Source organism: Sus scrofa, chromosome 6, assembly GCF_000003025.6.
Source record: "Sus scrofa isolate TJ Tabasco breed Duroc chromosome 6, Sscrofa11.1, whole genome shotgun sequence".
NCBI lineage: Eukaryota > Metazoa > Chordata > Mammalia > Artiodactyla > Suidae > Sus > Sus scrofa.
In genome coordinates, this window is record NC_010448.4 from 58,475,521 (window position 1) to 58,490,641 (window position 15,121).

General features: G+C 53.5%; 2 protein-coding genes across 2 annotated transcripts; both read left to right on the plus strand.

Annotated features, from left to right (window-relative positions):
* C6H19orf84 (chromosome 6 C19orf84 homolog) lies at positions 418-6,653 on the plus strand. Its single transcript, XM_013995077.2, is given in 4 exon segments — positions 418-1,857; positions 3,689-3,798; positions 4,822-5,189; positions 5,192-6,653. Coding segments are annotated over 3 exon segments (552 nt in total). The 5' UTR covers positions 418-1,857; positions 3,689-3,763; the 3' UTR covers positions 5,341-6,653.
* On the plus strand, positions 7,170-14,191 carry LIM2 (lens intrinsic membrane protein 2). Its single transcript, XM_021094946.1, is given in 4 exon segments — positions 7,170-7,538; positions 11,213-11,362; positions 13,070-13,204; positions 13,409-14,191. Coding segments are annotated over 4 exon segments (657 nt in total). The 5' UTR covers positions 7,170-7,228; the 3' UTR covers positions 13,471-14,191.

Sequence of the window (15,121 nt, forward strand, 5' to 3'; positions counted from 1 at the left end):
TATACAAGGTAGTTTGTACAACGGCCTCATTTTATAGATGGGACTTAGAGAAGAACAGCGTCACACAACAAAATAGCAGAAGTGAAATTCCAAAGAAAAAAAAGTAAAGGAATTCCCTGGTGAGCTAGCAGGTCAAGGATCCTGCGTTGTCATTCCTGTGGCTCAGGTCTCTGCTGTGCCTCGAGTTCCATCCCTGTCTGGGAACTTCCATATGAAGGAAGTTGGGGGGGGGGGTTAAAATAACTTTAAGGGGGGTAGTTCCCATTGTGGTGCAGTGGAAACAAATCCAACTAGTAGTCATGAGAATGCAGGTTTGATCCTTGGCCTCACTCAGCGGGTTGGGGATCTGGTGTTGCCAGGAGCTTCGATGTAGATATGGCTTGGATCCCACATTGCTGTGGCTGTGGTGTAGGCCAGCAGCTGTAGCTCTGATTTGACCCCTAGCCTGGGAACCTCCATATGCCTCGGCTGCCGCCCTAAAAAGCAAAACAACAACAAGCAAAGTGAAACTCAAACTCAGGTCCTAAAAGGGATGAGCACTTTAGTTCCTGAATTCCTTTTAATTGACTTAGAGGAAAGAGGATGCTGGAGGGGCCTGTTTCTCTCCCACTAACCCTCAATCCTGCCAGGGGAACAACACTTTGAAATTTCCTTGACTTGGGAAATTGCAAGACTGTGTTGTTAGGGCAACAGGTTTGACCAGGGGCCAATAACTGAAATTCGTGTTAAAGTCCTGACTTCTGCAGTAATGACTTGAGACTTGGAAGGAGGGAGGGTTCTCGTGGGCCAGTCCTCTTGGGGAAAGGCACCGGTGGATGCACACAGCAACAACTACTGGCTAGGGGTCAGCAGACCCGGCTTGAACTTTCTGCATTGCCAGCCACTCTATAGCCAGTTAATCGGAGACTATGAACACCAAGAGGTATAACTACAAAACATGTCTATCTTTTTTTTTTTTTTTGGGGGGCCACGTCCGAAGCATGTGTAAGATCCCAGGCCAGGGATCGAACCCGCGCCACAGCAGCGACCCAAGCCGCTGCAGGGACAACGCCGGGTCCTTTAACCCGCTGTGTCACAAGGGAACTCTGAATCTCAGGACTTTGGCGGTCCGAGATCGTTAGGGGGCAGAGAAAGCAAAAGACTGGTCTTAAACCTAGGATGGAGCAATGGGGCTCCCTAGTAGGTGAAGGACACCCGCGTGGGACTTTCCCCCCATCCTGGGGCCCCTTTCTTCCTCCAAGCTTTACACAGCAGCTCCATGCCTGGACTAATACTCCCCCGACGTGAACTCGGCAGCAATGATCGAGCCCGAACCCGAGACACCATTAAAAGCCCGGGCAAAATCGTCGGTTACAGCCCCAAGGCGGGGCAGAGAGGGAACAGCCAGTCAGAGGGCAGGAGAAAGGCTGGCGCTCAGAAACATAGCCAATCAAAGAGCGAAGGTGCTAGCTCCCGGATTTGACGGCAGGAGGGAGGAGACGCGGAAGCAACGCGAGCTCGCCCGCCAATCAGAGCTGAGGGTGACTTCTCGCGCTGTTTCTACGTAACAAGACGGGAGGGAGCTCAGACCTATTGCTGCCAGCGTTCCTCAGCGAATCGGAACCTTCGTTCCCTGCCAACGCGGGAATTGATTGGTCACTTTTCAGAACTTGCCTGTCAATTTTAGACGCTCCTGCTCTCCTTGCTCGGATAGGAGGGCCTTAAAGGGCCAGATACATGGTAAATGACGAGGGAAGACGCAGATCGCAGAAACTGGGGGACCAGTAACAAGACAAAACCAGAATCAATGTCATTACGCTGGAATTGAGTTTTACGTTGCGAAGAAACGGAGATTCAGCTTGCCTGGGTCACGAACTAGTAAGCAGAGCGAGGATGCCCATCCTCATTTCGGAGTGCTGTTGGATGTAAACTTCCTCCTTGGGATAGCCTGTAACCGCTAATCGTAGTCGCCAGGAAAGGACAGCCAGACTTCTTGATAAAAATCTTTCGATTCCAGCCACCTGGCCTTTGCTCGCTCGCACCGTTTCTTTTACATCTTTTGCATCATCTTAGATCTAGCCCAAAGGTCACCTCCTCTGAACGAAAACCTCCCCAACCTTCTCCTCCACCCCTTGCAAGCAAGCAGCAGAGTTTTCCAGGCCCCTTGGACCTCAGCCTCCACCTCTCTGCCTAGAAGACGGCAGTATCCTCTCCAGGCTTCCTGCGTTCACTCTTGCATTCCACCACCACCCATTGCCCAAACTGCAAGCACAGTGCTCTTCTTAAAATATTTATTGTGTCACACCTCTGCTTACAAATATTCAAAGTCATCCCAAAATTTTAGAATAAAAAAAAAAAAAATTTCCAGGAGTTCCCGTAGTGGCGCAGCAGAAATGAATCCAACTAGGAACCATGAGGTTGCAGTTCCAATCCCTGGCCTCGCTCCGTGGGTTAAGGATATGGGTTAAGGATCCGGCGCTACCCTGAGCTGTGGTGTAGGTCGCAGACGTGGCTTGGATCGGGCAGCCACAGCTCTTGATTAAACCCCTAGCCGGGGAACCTCCACATGCCCCGGGTGCGGCCTTAAGAAGACAAAAAGACAAAAATCAATCAATCAATCAAATTCCAAAGTCTGCAACTGCAGCCTGCAAGATACTGCGCAGGCTGTAGGGTTCATAACTGTGCATCTATTTTGTCTGGGGCTAGATCCCTAGCACCCATTCTGAGGCCTAGCACAAAGCAGGCACTGAATAATATTTTCTTTATTTATTTTGGCTACTCCCACAGCATATGGAAGTTTCCCAGGACGGGGATCGAAACCATGCCACAGCAGTGACCCAAGCCGCTGCAGTGACAACAACCCAATCCTTTAACCCACTGTGCCACACGAGAAGGCCTAAATGATAATTCTTTATATATATATATATATATATAATGATTTTTATTTTTCCCATTATGCACTGGTTTATAGCGTTCTGTCAGTTTTCTACTGTACAGCAAGGTGACCCAGTTACACATACATGTATGAATCCTTTTTTCTCACATTATCACGCTCCATCGTAAGTGACTAGACATAGTTCCCAGTGCCTACATGATATTTTTTAAATGACTAGATATTAGAATGACTATTGCTTCTCAGTAAAAGACTACCACGACCACCTCCAATAAGGATGAGTAAGGCTCATTTGTTGAGACTAAATGTAGTCCAGATCCTGTGTCGACTACTTTACACACGTGCTATATCCTGTCAACCTCAGGAGACCCTGAAAGGGAATATTAGCCCCATTTCTCAGGCCAGACAGAGACTAGAAAGGCTTAAGCTCACAAAGTGGGAGACAGAGCTGCGAATGAAACCCAGCCCCTAAGACATCTAGCCCGTCAACTAACTCCTCTGCCCCCGGGAGTGCCCACCGTCCAGCTTTCCCCAATGTCCCTTTCATCCTAAAGAGCACCATCAGCCCCCGGCCCCAAGGCCATGACCCGGGAACCTAGAGAGAGAGGAGGAGGGGGGCAGGGACTCCTGGATCTGAGGGAGGAGGGGGCTCCGGGGCTGGGCTCGCGGATGTCAAGGAGGCGGGGGCTGCACCGTGAGCTCTGCGGGGTTGACGCACTGGAAGCCCAGGGGCCCAGGCCTGCACGCTTTCCCGCGGCTCTACGCCCCCCCAGAGCCACGCCCCTTTCCGACAAAGTCCCGCCCACCTCCTTCCAGACCCCTCCCCGCTCTGTTTGCCCTGGAGAAGTCGAGGCGAAGGTGCTGGAAAAGACGCGAAAGACCCCCGTGACCATGGATCAGCAAAAGGAAGGGGCTGGGCCCAAGGGGTGAGAGACACAACGCTCCCCGCAGAGAAAATAAAGACCCAGAAAGAGGAGAGACAGAAAAATCAGAGAGAGAGGGTCGAACAATCCCACAGAGCACCGGGGAAAAAAGTCTTGGGCGTGTTACAAAGAAACTATCTTAGAGGATCTTGGGAACAGAGAGAATCAGGGGAGATGTTTTGAGAACTAGAAACAGACATTTGTGGGAGTTCCTACTGTGGCGCATCAGGATCAGCGCCACCTGCCCAGCACAGTGGGTTAAGGATCCAGTGTTGCCACAGCTGCTGTGTAGGTGGCACCTGCAGCTCTGCTCTGTCCTGGCCAGGGAACTCCATATGTGCCCCCCCCCCCAAAAAAAAAAGGAAAAATAAACATATTTGTGGAACAGAAAAATTTGGAGAAGGAGCCAGAAGTGAAGATGCCAGGGATAGCCGTAGGGCTGGAGAAATAGTAATAATTATTGCCCACGTTGATGGACCGCTTCCCAGACCCAGCCCTTCTGCTATGGTCAGAAGCTATTTCTTGGTGTGAAAATTTAGGATTTGAAAAGGGGAACATGAGGAGTTCGCTTTGGGGCTCAGTGGAAAGGAACCTGACGAGTATCCACGAGGGTTCAGGTTCCACCCCTGGCCTTGCTCAGTGCATGAAGGATCCGGTGTTGCCAGGAGCTGTGGTGCGGGGTGCAGACACGGCTCAGATCCCATCTTGCTGCTGTTCGACCCCCTAGCCTGGGAACATCCATATGCTGTGGATGCGGCCCTAAAAAAGCAAAAAAAAAAAAAAAGAGAGAGAGAGAAAGGAACCCTGTTCTGGTGGATACTGAAGCTCTGCCAAAGCTGTCTTTCTGGAAAGAGAGAGACAGGAAGAAGTGGGATGGGGTGAGAAAAGGAAAGAAAGTCAGAAGCAAATTCAATACCGGGTTTGGGGAGAAACGGAATCCTGGGGGGAGCTCAGAAGCCGCCGGGCTGTAGGAAGGAAAGGCATGGGCAGAAGATGAGACCCGCTGACCTGTCTTTATCATTCTAGGAACAACCCGTCCCTGTCTTCTCCGGGGACTGAGTCCGGGCTTCCTGCACCTTACCCAGCCCTGTTCCCTTCTCTCCTGGGCAGCCCAGATCCAGCTCACCTGGGGCTCCCCGAGAGCCTGGCCTCTGTCACCGTCCCCATCCGCCTGGACGCCCTCTCCTACCTCCTGCATAGCGCCTTGATGGGGGCCTACAGCTTTCAGCAGTCCTTGCCCTCCTGCCCCTGCACCCCGCAGGCCTCCTGCTCCCAGCCGGGCACTGTCAAGAGGCCATCGAGGGGACGCGGGGGCTGGGACATCCGACGCAGGCCAGGCCGGGACCAGGGCCAGCAGCGGTGGGGACTTGGGAGGTCAGAGCAGGCAGAGAGGGCTGGGCCAGGGGCTCTGGGGCTGGCCCCAGGACCCCGCCTGTGACGCCCCCATCACCAATGCCAGATGCCCAGGATGGGAAGAAGGAAGCCAGAAGTCCCCAGCCGCCCCCAGAGATGCCACCTGCTGAGGACTGGGAGGCAGAGTACTAAGTCCCTGTGGGACTCTGGGGTTTTCCTGGAGGAGACGTGACCTCAGCCCTGCCAGAGACACGCAAGAAACATCCATTCCCCCGTCCGTCTCCCTCCAGAAACCACAGCATCAGGAGTGGGTTCAGCAGTGCAGGTCACCTGATGAAACCCAGACCTAACCTAGGATCCCAAGCCAGGGAAAAACCCCCGAATAGCATCCCTGTGACCAAACCCAAGCCTCTTCCCATTCCTGACACCACCCGCAACCACAGTGACACCCCTCACCGAAGCACTCTCAAGGCCCAGGGCTCCTGCAGCCCATCCGCAGCCCCATGCCTAACCCCAAAGCCATTGTCACCTGCCTCTGCCAGCCCTAGCCCCCAGCCGCACTGAACACCTGAATCCCATGGGTATGGCCCTCTCCCTCCCCACCCGCCCTCCCTCCCAACTCCTTCATCCTCATTTTCCACCTGCCTCTAGAAAGTCCCCTACATGTCCCCAGTCCTCATCTTTCATGTCCCTAAACTCCAGCCCCAGACCCAGCCCCATCTTCAGCCCCGGCCAGCCCCACCTGGTCCTACCTCCTTCCTGTCCCAACTGTGACAGGCCCTGTGACCCCCACCTGTAAAGAATCCCATTGGCCCAACCTATCCAGACACCTGTGGGTTCCCACCCCATTTCCGGTCCTTGGGGTGGGGCGGGGTTGAACAATAAATGTCCCAGTGTCCCTATGTCATGTGTCTGTGTGCTTCCACAGCTCGGGCTGATCCCATGGGTGCCGAGAGCGAGGGCTGCGAAAAGGTGGGAGGGTGGCTGGGAGGGTCACGGAGAGAGGCCAGTGGGGCCGGGGCTGCAGGGTGGGAGCGCCTGGATTCCTGCTTCAGCGAATTCCATTTGGGGCCTCTGCCACCGCTGCACTTCTGCCTGCTAGAAGCTGCTGGGCCGTGGGGCCATTGTGTGGGGAGGCTTAAGGGATTTGGGGGACTCGGGGAGCAGAGAGGCCAGAGACCTGGCTGCACTCAGTCTGCACCGAGGGGCCGACACAGACGGAGGGTCCAGGGCCAGCTCTGCCACTCAGGTAGGGACCAGGCGTGGGACCCAGGGCCCCCTCCTCCCCCAAAGTCCGGGTGTCCAACCCTCCAGCTCCTTTCTGTCCAAAGGGACTTGGTGGGCTCCTGGCCCTAGCCCCCTCCTCACCTAGGACCTGGGAGTCTGGGCCCCCAACCTTCTCCTCCCCACAAAGATCCAGTGACCCGGCACCCAGCCCCTTCCTGGCTTAGGACCTGGAAGTCTAGGCAGCCAGCCTGTTTCTCTCCAGGACCCAAGGATCTAGGTCCTCAGCGTCTAGCCCCCTCCTCACCTAGGATCTGAACGTCAAAGTCCCCAGCCCCTCCCCCCTCCCCCCTCAGACCCAGGATCCAGCTCCCAGCCCCTCCTCCCTCAAAACTGAGACCCCCCAGCCCCTCCCTCCTCAGACCCAGGATCCAGCCCCCAGCCCCTCCTCCCTCAGGCCCAGAATCCAGCCCCCAGCCCCTCCCCCGTCAGACCCAGGATCCAGCCCCCAGCCTCTCCTCCCCCAAGACCCAGGATCCAGCTCCCAGCCCCTCCTCCCTCAAAACTGAGACCCCCCAGCCCCTCCTCCCTCAAAACTGAGACCCCCCCCAGCCCCTCCCTCCTCAGACCCAGGATCCAGCCCCCAGCCGCTCCTCCCTCAGACCCAGAATCCAGCCCCCAGCCCCTCCTCCCCCAGACCCAGGATCCAGCCCCCAGCCCCTCCTCCCTCCCCCCTCAGACCCAGGATCCAGCTCCCAGCCCCTCCTCCCTCAAAACTGAGACCCTCCAGCCCCTCCTCCCCCAGGACCCAGAGTCCAACTCCCGACCCCATCTCTCCCCTTCCCCACAGATCACCATGTACAGTTTCATGGGTGGTGGCCTCTTCTGTGCCTGGGTGGGGACGATTCTCCTGGTGGTAGCCACGGCGACAGACCACTGGATGCAGTACCGGCTGTCGGGGGCCTTCGCCCACCAGGGCCTGTGGCGATACTGCCTGGGCAGCAAGTGCTACCTGCAGACGGAAAGCATCGGTAAGGCTCCAGGGCCTGGGCCAGGCTGTGCCTGGGATCAGAGTCTCTTGCAGGGTAGACGCTGACAGCAGAAGGGCCACCTGTTTTGCAGATGGCGAACCCTGAGGCTCAGAGAGGGAAAGGGTCCAGCCGAAGGTCACTCAGCATGAAGGGGCAGAATTGGGATTTCAGTACTTTTTTCTAGTCCAGTTACAGGATGTGCTAAGTGAAAGGCCAAATACAGAAGTGACATTTCCTGGCATGAAATAGAGGCCAGGTACATAGAGCAGTTGCAGCTGGGCTTCTCAGAATAGCATTTCCTAGGAGTTCCTGTTGTGGCTCAGTGGTTACTGAACCCGACTAGCATCCATGAGGACGTGGGTTCGATCCCTGGCTTGGCTCAGTGGGTTAAGGATCCAGCGTTGCATGAGCTGTGGTGTAGGTCACAGATGTGGCTCAGATCCTGCATTGCTGTGGCTGTGGTGTAGGCCGGCAGCTACAGCTCCCATTCAACCCCTAGCCTGGGAACCTCCAAATGCCTCGGGCACGACCCTAAAACACACACAAAAAAACAAAAAAACAAAAACAAATAGCCTTTTCTAAATATCTACTATGTCTCAAGAACTATGCTACGTACCAGAAGGATACAGAAACCATAGAAATCCTAAATTTACTAAATCCTGGATGAGGTATTTTTTAATACCTGCAGCGTGCCAAGCCATGTAATATATATACATGTGTGTGTGTGTGTGTGGAGTTCCCGTCGTGGCACAGCGGAAATGAATCCAACTAGGAACCATGAGGTTGTAGGTTTGATCCCTGGCCTTGCTCAGGGGGTTAAGGATCCGGCATTGCCGTGAGCTGTGGTGGAGGTCACAGCCACGGCTTGGATCCCTTGTTGCTGTGGCTGTGGTGTAGATGGCAGACGTGGTTTGGATCCTGAGTTGTTGTGGCTGTGGCATAGGCCTGCAGCTACAGCTCCGATTCAACCCCTAGCCTGGGAACCTCCATATGCGGCGGGAGCAGCCCTAGAAAAGGCAAAAAGACAAAAAAAAAAAAAAAAAAAAAGGAGTCAACTGTATATACATATACAAGAAAGAGAAATACCTGGAGATGTATTATATAGTATATTACAGTATAGATATATTACATATGGTATAGACATACACTATATAGTATAGTATATATTATGCAGTATAGTACAATCCTACCTTTATTATATAGTATACATATAATGTACAATCTATGTTATACAACATACATTATATATGATATTAACAAATTAATAATATATAGCTTATCATATATTTTATATCATATATTATCCAGGAATAGCGGTGGTAGAAAATGATAATAATAACTGACATGTGTTGTCACCACATCTGATGTGCTATTCTTTTTTTTGGTCTTTTTTTTTTAAGGCCACAGCTGAGGCATATGGAGGTTCCCAGGCTAGGAGTCAAGTTGGAGCTGTAGCCGCCAGCCTACACCACAGCCACAGCAACACCAGATCCAAGCCGCATCTGTGACCTACAGCACAGCTCACGGCAACGTCCTGGATCCTTAACCCACTGAGCGAGGCCAGGGATCAAACCTCTGTCCTCATGGTTACTAGTCAGATTCGTTTCCACTGAGCCACGACGGGAACTCCCCTAAATGCTTTGCCCGGGTTAACTCCCTTTCATGTCCCCATAAAACTAAGAGGGCGGTTCCACTGTGTCTGGGACTAAGACATGACATTTGACCTCTAAAAACCAGCTCTCGATAAGCCCTGTGATGCCACAGGCTGATGGCAGGTTTCACCTACCCCATCTCACCCCACCTGCCCACTTGCCAGCGGGGTAAACTGAGGCTGTGGGAGGAAAAAAGACTTTCCCTGGGGCTACCAGCTGCAGAGCCCCATCTGCCTGACTTCGTGCCCCCTTTTCGGTTCGGGCTGTCTCCTTTGTCACCCTTCTGCCAGCCCTCCTGCTTCCGATTGAGACCACCCCCAATGGACACTCTGAGTCCCCTCTGTCTCTTACCCCTGCTGGGGACGGGAGAGAGAGGAAGGGCAGGCGGAGGCCTTCAGGTTCATTTGACATCTTCAGGAGCACAAGACTGAGAACCTCACTTTAATTACACCTGCAAAGACCCTACTTCCTGTTTCCTATAGGGGTCTCTGCTGAGGCACTGGGCTGGAGGGGCAGGGCGGCTAGACCCGTCAGTGTGTGAATTTGGAGGCGGAGGCACAAGGCAGCAGTGCCAGCCAGGACGACATCCACGGAGAAGTATCCAGGAGTTATTCCCCCCTAGGCTTGCACAAGACAAGAGACTGCATTTTCCAAACATCTGAGGCTTTTTCAGGGCGGGATCCAAGCGTTTCCCAGACTGACAATTGTACTAGGTGCCCCCAAGAGACAGAAAAACCACTTAAGACAGAAGGCTTATGGAGCTGGGCTTTCAACTCCAGTCCTGCTGCTAATTAGGGAAGCTTGGGCAAATGGTTTCACCTCTCTGAGCCTCTGTTTATTCACCTGAAGAATGGGGATGAAAAGAACACAGCACAGGAACAAATAGGATCATGTGTGGGCAGAGGGCCTGGCACATACTTGGCAGTTGCCGAACGGAAGAGGGGATCAGGTAGTTCCCAGAGCATCTCCCTTTATTCAACGTGTTTATTGAGGAGTTCCCATCATGGCTCAACGCTTAACAAATCCGACTAGAATCCGTGAGGATGAGGTTTCGATCCTTGGCCTCGCTCAGTGGGTTAAGGATCTGGCATTACCATGAGCTGTGGTGTAGGTTGCAGATGTGGCTCAGATCTTGTGTGGCTGTGGCTGTGGTATAGGCTGGCAGCTGTAGCTCGATTCAACCCCTAGCCTGGGAACATCCATATGCTTCGGGTGCAGCCCTAAAAAACAGGAAAAAAAAAAAAACCCATGTTTATTGAACCCCTATTACATACCAGGCACTAGGTACCAAGGATGCAGCAGCGAAAGGGAAAGCCAAGGCTTTGTCCTCATAAAGCTGAGAACTCAGTGGAGGGAGACATCATAGCCAAGTTAAAAATAAATATATGAGGAGGTCCCATCTTGGCTCAGTGGTTAATGAATCCGACTAGGAACCACGAGGTTGCAGGTTCGATCCCTGGCCTCGCTCAGTGGGTTAAGGATCCAACGTTGCCGTGAGCTGTGGTGTAAGTTGCAGAGGTGGCTGGGATCCTGTGTTGCTGTGGCTGTGCTGTAGGCTGGCAGCTGTAGCTCCAGTTGGACCCCTAGCCTGGGAACCTCCATGTACCACGGGTGTGGCTCTAGAAAAGACAAAAGACAATAAAATAAAAAATAAATAAAAATAAATGAGACATTTTTAGATATAGGCAAGTGATATAAAGGAAGTGAAAGGGAGCATGGAGAGAGGAGCGTGAGTAGCAGGAGGATATTGGAAGTCAGAATGCATTCACTCGGTCTTTCATTCAACCAACAAACACTTCTCCAGGCCCATGTGCAAACCAGACCTCTGCTGGGCGTGTTCAGGATGTAGCATCAACCTGGTCCCTGTCCTCTGGGAGCAGCCAAGCTGCAGGGGGAGACAAAGAAAGGTTCAACCGAAAGCGGGGAGTGAGGATGATACCTGAGGGCTGAAGGAATGCTTCCTAGAGAAGGGGAGCTGGGAGCTGGGCTTTGGAGGATGAAGAGTTCACCAGGTGAAGAGGAGAGCATTGGCAGAGAGGTGATGGAGGAGCCCGATCAGGGATGCAGAGACGACGAGGCATCCCTGCCTCCAGAGGTAGCAGCCTTCACCACTGAGGGCAGGGGAGGCCCTGGAGTGACTGCAGGGTGCTCCCACAGCTTACTGGAATGCCACCCGGGCCTTCATGATCCTGTCCTCCCTGTGTGCCACCTCGGGCATCATCATGGGCATCATGGCCTTCGCTCAGCAGTCCACGTTCACCCGCCTCTCCCGGCCCTTCTCTGCCGGCATCATGTTTTTCGCCTCCAGTGAGTGAACGCCCCCTCCCTCCATGTCTACCCCTCCCCCCAACTCCCAGCCCAGCTCCAACCCCCACCCATCCTCTGCCCCCACACCACTTTTGCTCCCCACCCCTCTCATGCTCAACTCCACCGGTACCTGAATCCCACCTCCACCCCCAACAACAACTTCGTGACTATTTCTCTCTCTTTTTTTTTTAAATTTTTTTAAAAATAATTTATTTATTTATTATTTATTTATTTTTTTGCCATTTCTTGGGCCACTCCTGTGGTAGATGGAGGTTCCCAGGCTAGGGGTCTGATCGGAGCTGTAGCCACCGGACTACAACAGAGCCACAGCAACTCGGGATCCGAGCCGCATCTGCAACCTACACCACAGCTCACGGCAACGCCGGATCCTTAACCCACTGAGCAAGGGCAGGGATCGAACCCGCAACCTCATGCTCCCTAGTCGGATTCGTTCACCACTGTGCCACGACGGGAACTCCCCATGACTATTTCCAATGCCAAGCAATTCTAACACCAGCTAGGTGTACTGCCATTCCATTCTGGTGGTAACCACCCAGAGTGGGCATCAGACCCCCATGGTTAGTTTAAAGGCATGGTTCCCAACAAGACTGCCCCTCCTTCAGCTGAAAGTAGGATCCCCAGTTCACTTGAACTTTTGATCAACTGGCTACAGACTCAGGAGTTCCCAGGACTCTCTTAGGTTCAAAATTTGACTAGAACAACTCACAGACCTCAGGAAAGCAAAATACTTACAATTACAGTTTAATGATCAAAAATACAACTCAAGACCAGCCAATGAGAGAGATGCATAGGGTGAAGACCGAGAAGGTCCCGGATGCAGTTTCCATGCTCTCTTACTCGGCATCTGGGCACATGACACCCCCACACCCCTGCCCAGCACATCCATGCACTCACCAACCAGGAAGCTCAGAATCTAGAGTTTCTATTGGCATTTCATTCCAAGGGCACAATTGATTGAAACAGTGGCTGCTGATTGAACTCAATCTCCAGCTCCCCTCTCCTTCCCCCAAGGTTGGACTGATCCCAAGTAACTCCAAACCCCAACCCTCTATATCCACGATCTGTCCTTCTGGTGACCGGTTCCTAGCCTGAGTCATCTCAGCTCATCAACAAAAACTCAGGTGTGATCCATGAGGCTCAACAACAACAAAGACACTCCTATGACTTAGAAAAGTCCAAGGATTTAGACTTTCCCTCCCAGGCACCTGAGACGAAGACCAGGCAGATGCTTCCTGACACAGCACAACCGCACCCCCATCCCCACCCTAACTCGACTCCCCATTAATTTTTTTTTTTTTTTGTCTTTTTACCATTTCTTGGGCCGCTCTCACGGCATATGGAGGTTCCCAGGCTAGGGGTCGAATCGGAGCTGTAGCCACCGGCCTACACAGAGCCACAGCAACGCTGGATCCGAGCCGCGTCTGCGACCTACACCACAGCTCACAGCAACGCCAGATCGTCAATCCACTGAGCAAGGGCAGGGATCGAACCCACAACCTCATGGTTCCTAGTCGGATTCATTAACCACTGCGCCACGACGGGAACTCCTCCATTCATTTTTACTCCCGCTTTTTCCTCAGCCCTTGTCCTCTCCCTGATCCCCGTCTGCGCCCATACCCATGTCTCAATCGCAGTCCCGCCCCCATCTCTAACCCCATCCCCACCCACCCCATCCTCTTTCTCCAGCCTTTTTCGTCCTGCTGGCCTTGGCCATCTACACTGGCGTCACCGTCAGCTTCCTCGGTCGCCGCTTTGGGGACTGGCGCTTCTCCTGGTCCTACATCCTGGGCTGGGTGGCCCTGCTCATGACTTTCTTTGCAGGTACCGGGTTTGGGCGTGGGAAAGTCAGGGTCTCTGGCACCTCAGGAGGGTGAGGGTGGGGTGTCCCACCTGTGCTCCCCGACCCTGAGCCAGAGGCAGACTCCCGAGCCCTGCGGACCTCAGGGAGAAAGGGAAGCCTGGATTGGGGTCTTGAGGGTGGGAACAGGAGCTGCGGGGGGTCAACTGGGATCTTCTCTCCTGCAGGAATTTTCTACATGTGTGCCTATCGGATGCATGAATGTCGGCGCCTGTCCACACCCCGCTGAGCCCAAATGTCTGCCCCGGCTTCACCCAGAAGTGACAGTGAGGTCACTGAAGAGGAGGGGAGGGTCTAGGGGCCTGAAATCCTGGTTGCTAGGGGCATGAGGGGGTCCGGTCCCGGACTCTGGGTTGGGGGGGCCCCTGACTCCTGTTTCCCAAGGGGGAAGGAGCAAGAATGGGGGCTGGTGGAAGCTGTTGAGGAGACCCAAGGCCCCACCCACCAGGGAGGTTGTTAGCGAAATGGAATCTCCACTAGAGCGACTTTTTGGAGTCTAATAAAACTGATTGAAACTACTGAAGTGTGGTCCCTTTGGGGCTGGGGTGGAGGAACCAGGGTGGGTGGGATGGGAGTGGTTGCCTTATCGTGGCCCAGTCTGCTCAGGTCCCGTCAGGATGGACACACAGGTCCCCAGCCCACCAAGTTCAGCTTCTAGGAAACTGATGTGTAGGTCAAAGTCTTTCTTTTCTTTTTTCTTTTCTGGCCATCCTGTGGCCTATGGAGTGCCCAGGCCAGGGATCAGATCCAGGCACAGTTGCAACCTAGACCACAGCTGCTGCAACGCTAGATCCTTAACCCACTGGGCCTGGCCAGGGATCAAATCTGTGTCCTGACACCACCCATCCCATTGCAGATTCAGCTATGCCCCCTATAGGTCCAATTATTTTTGTTGTTGTTGTTTTGTGTTTTTTTTTTTTTTTGCTTTTTGGGGCTGCACACGCAGCATAAGGTGGTTCCCTGGCTAGGGGTTGAATCGGAGCTACAGCTGCCAGCCTCCCCCACAGCCCCAGCAACACAGGATTGGAGCTGCATTTGCGGCCTACACCAGATCCTTAACCCACTGAGTGAGGCCAGGAATCGAACCTGCATCCTCACAGGTGGTAGTTGGATTCAACGGGAACTCCCATTATAGGTCCAATGCTGATGTGCCTCCTCCTCCCATACCACCAAGCAGGTAACTCAGTTCTGAAGCTATCTACCTGGAGAAATCGGCACATGACACAGGTTCAAGACTCAGCCCTAGAGTTCCCACTGTGGCTCAGCAAGTTATGAACCCAACAATGAGCTGTGGCATAGGTCGCAGATGCAGCTCAATCTGGCATTGCTGTGGCTGTGGTGTAAGCCTGAAGCTGCAGCTCTGATTCGACCCCTAGCCTGGGAACCTCCATATGCCGCGGGTGCGGCCCTAAAAAGCAAAAATAAATAAATCAATAAAAAAGAACATCCCGGAGTTCCTGTTGTGGCGCAATGGTTAACGAATCCGACTAGGAACCATGAGGTCGCGGGTTCAGTCCCTGCCATTGCTCAGTGGGTTAACGATCTGGCGTTGCCGTGAGCTGTGGTGTAGGTTGCAGACGCGGCTCGGAACCCGCGTTGCTGTGGCTCTGTCGTAGGCCGGTGGCTGCAGCTCCGATTAGACCCCTAGCCTGGGAACCTCCATATGCCGCGGGAGCGGCCCAAGAAATAGCAACAACAACAACAACAACGACAAAAAAAAAAAAAAAAAGAAAACAAACATCCCCGGGGAACAGCCAAGTGGAAGAGACGCCCAGGACAGGGTAGGGGGAAGGGGTGTGGGGCTCCCAAGCTCTCTCCAAGTGGGCCACTGCCCCCCAAAGGCACATGCTCAACAACCCGGAAGCTCTTTGAACCCTCTT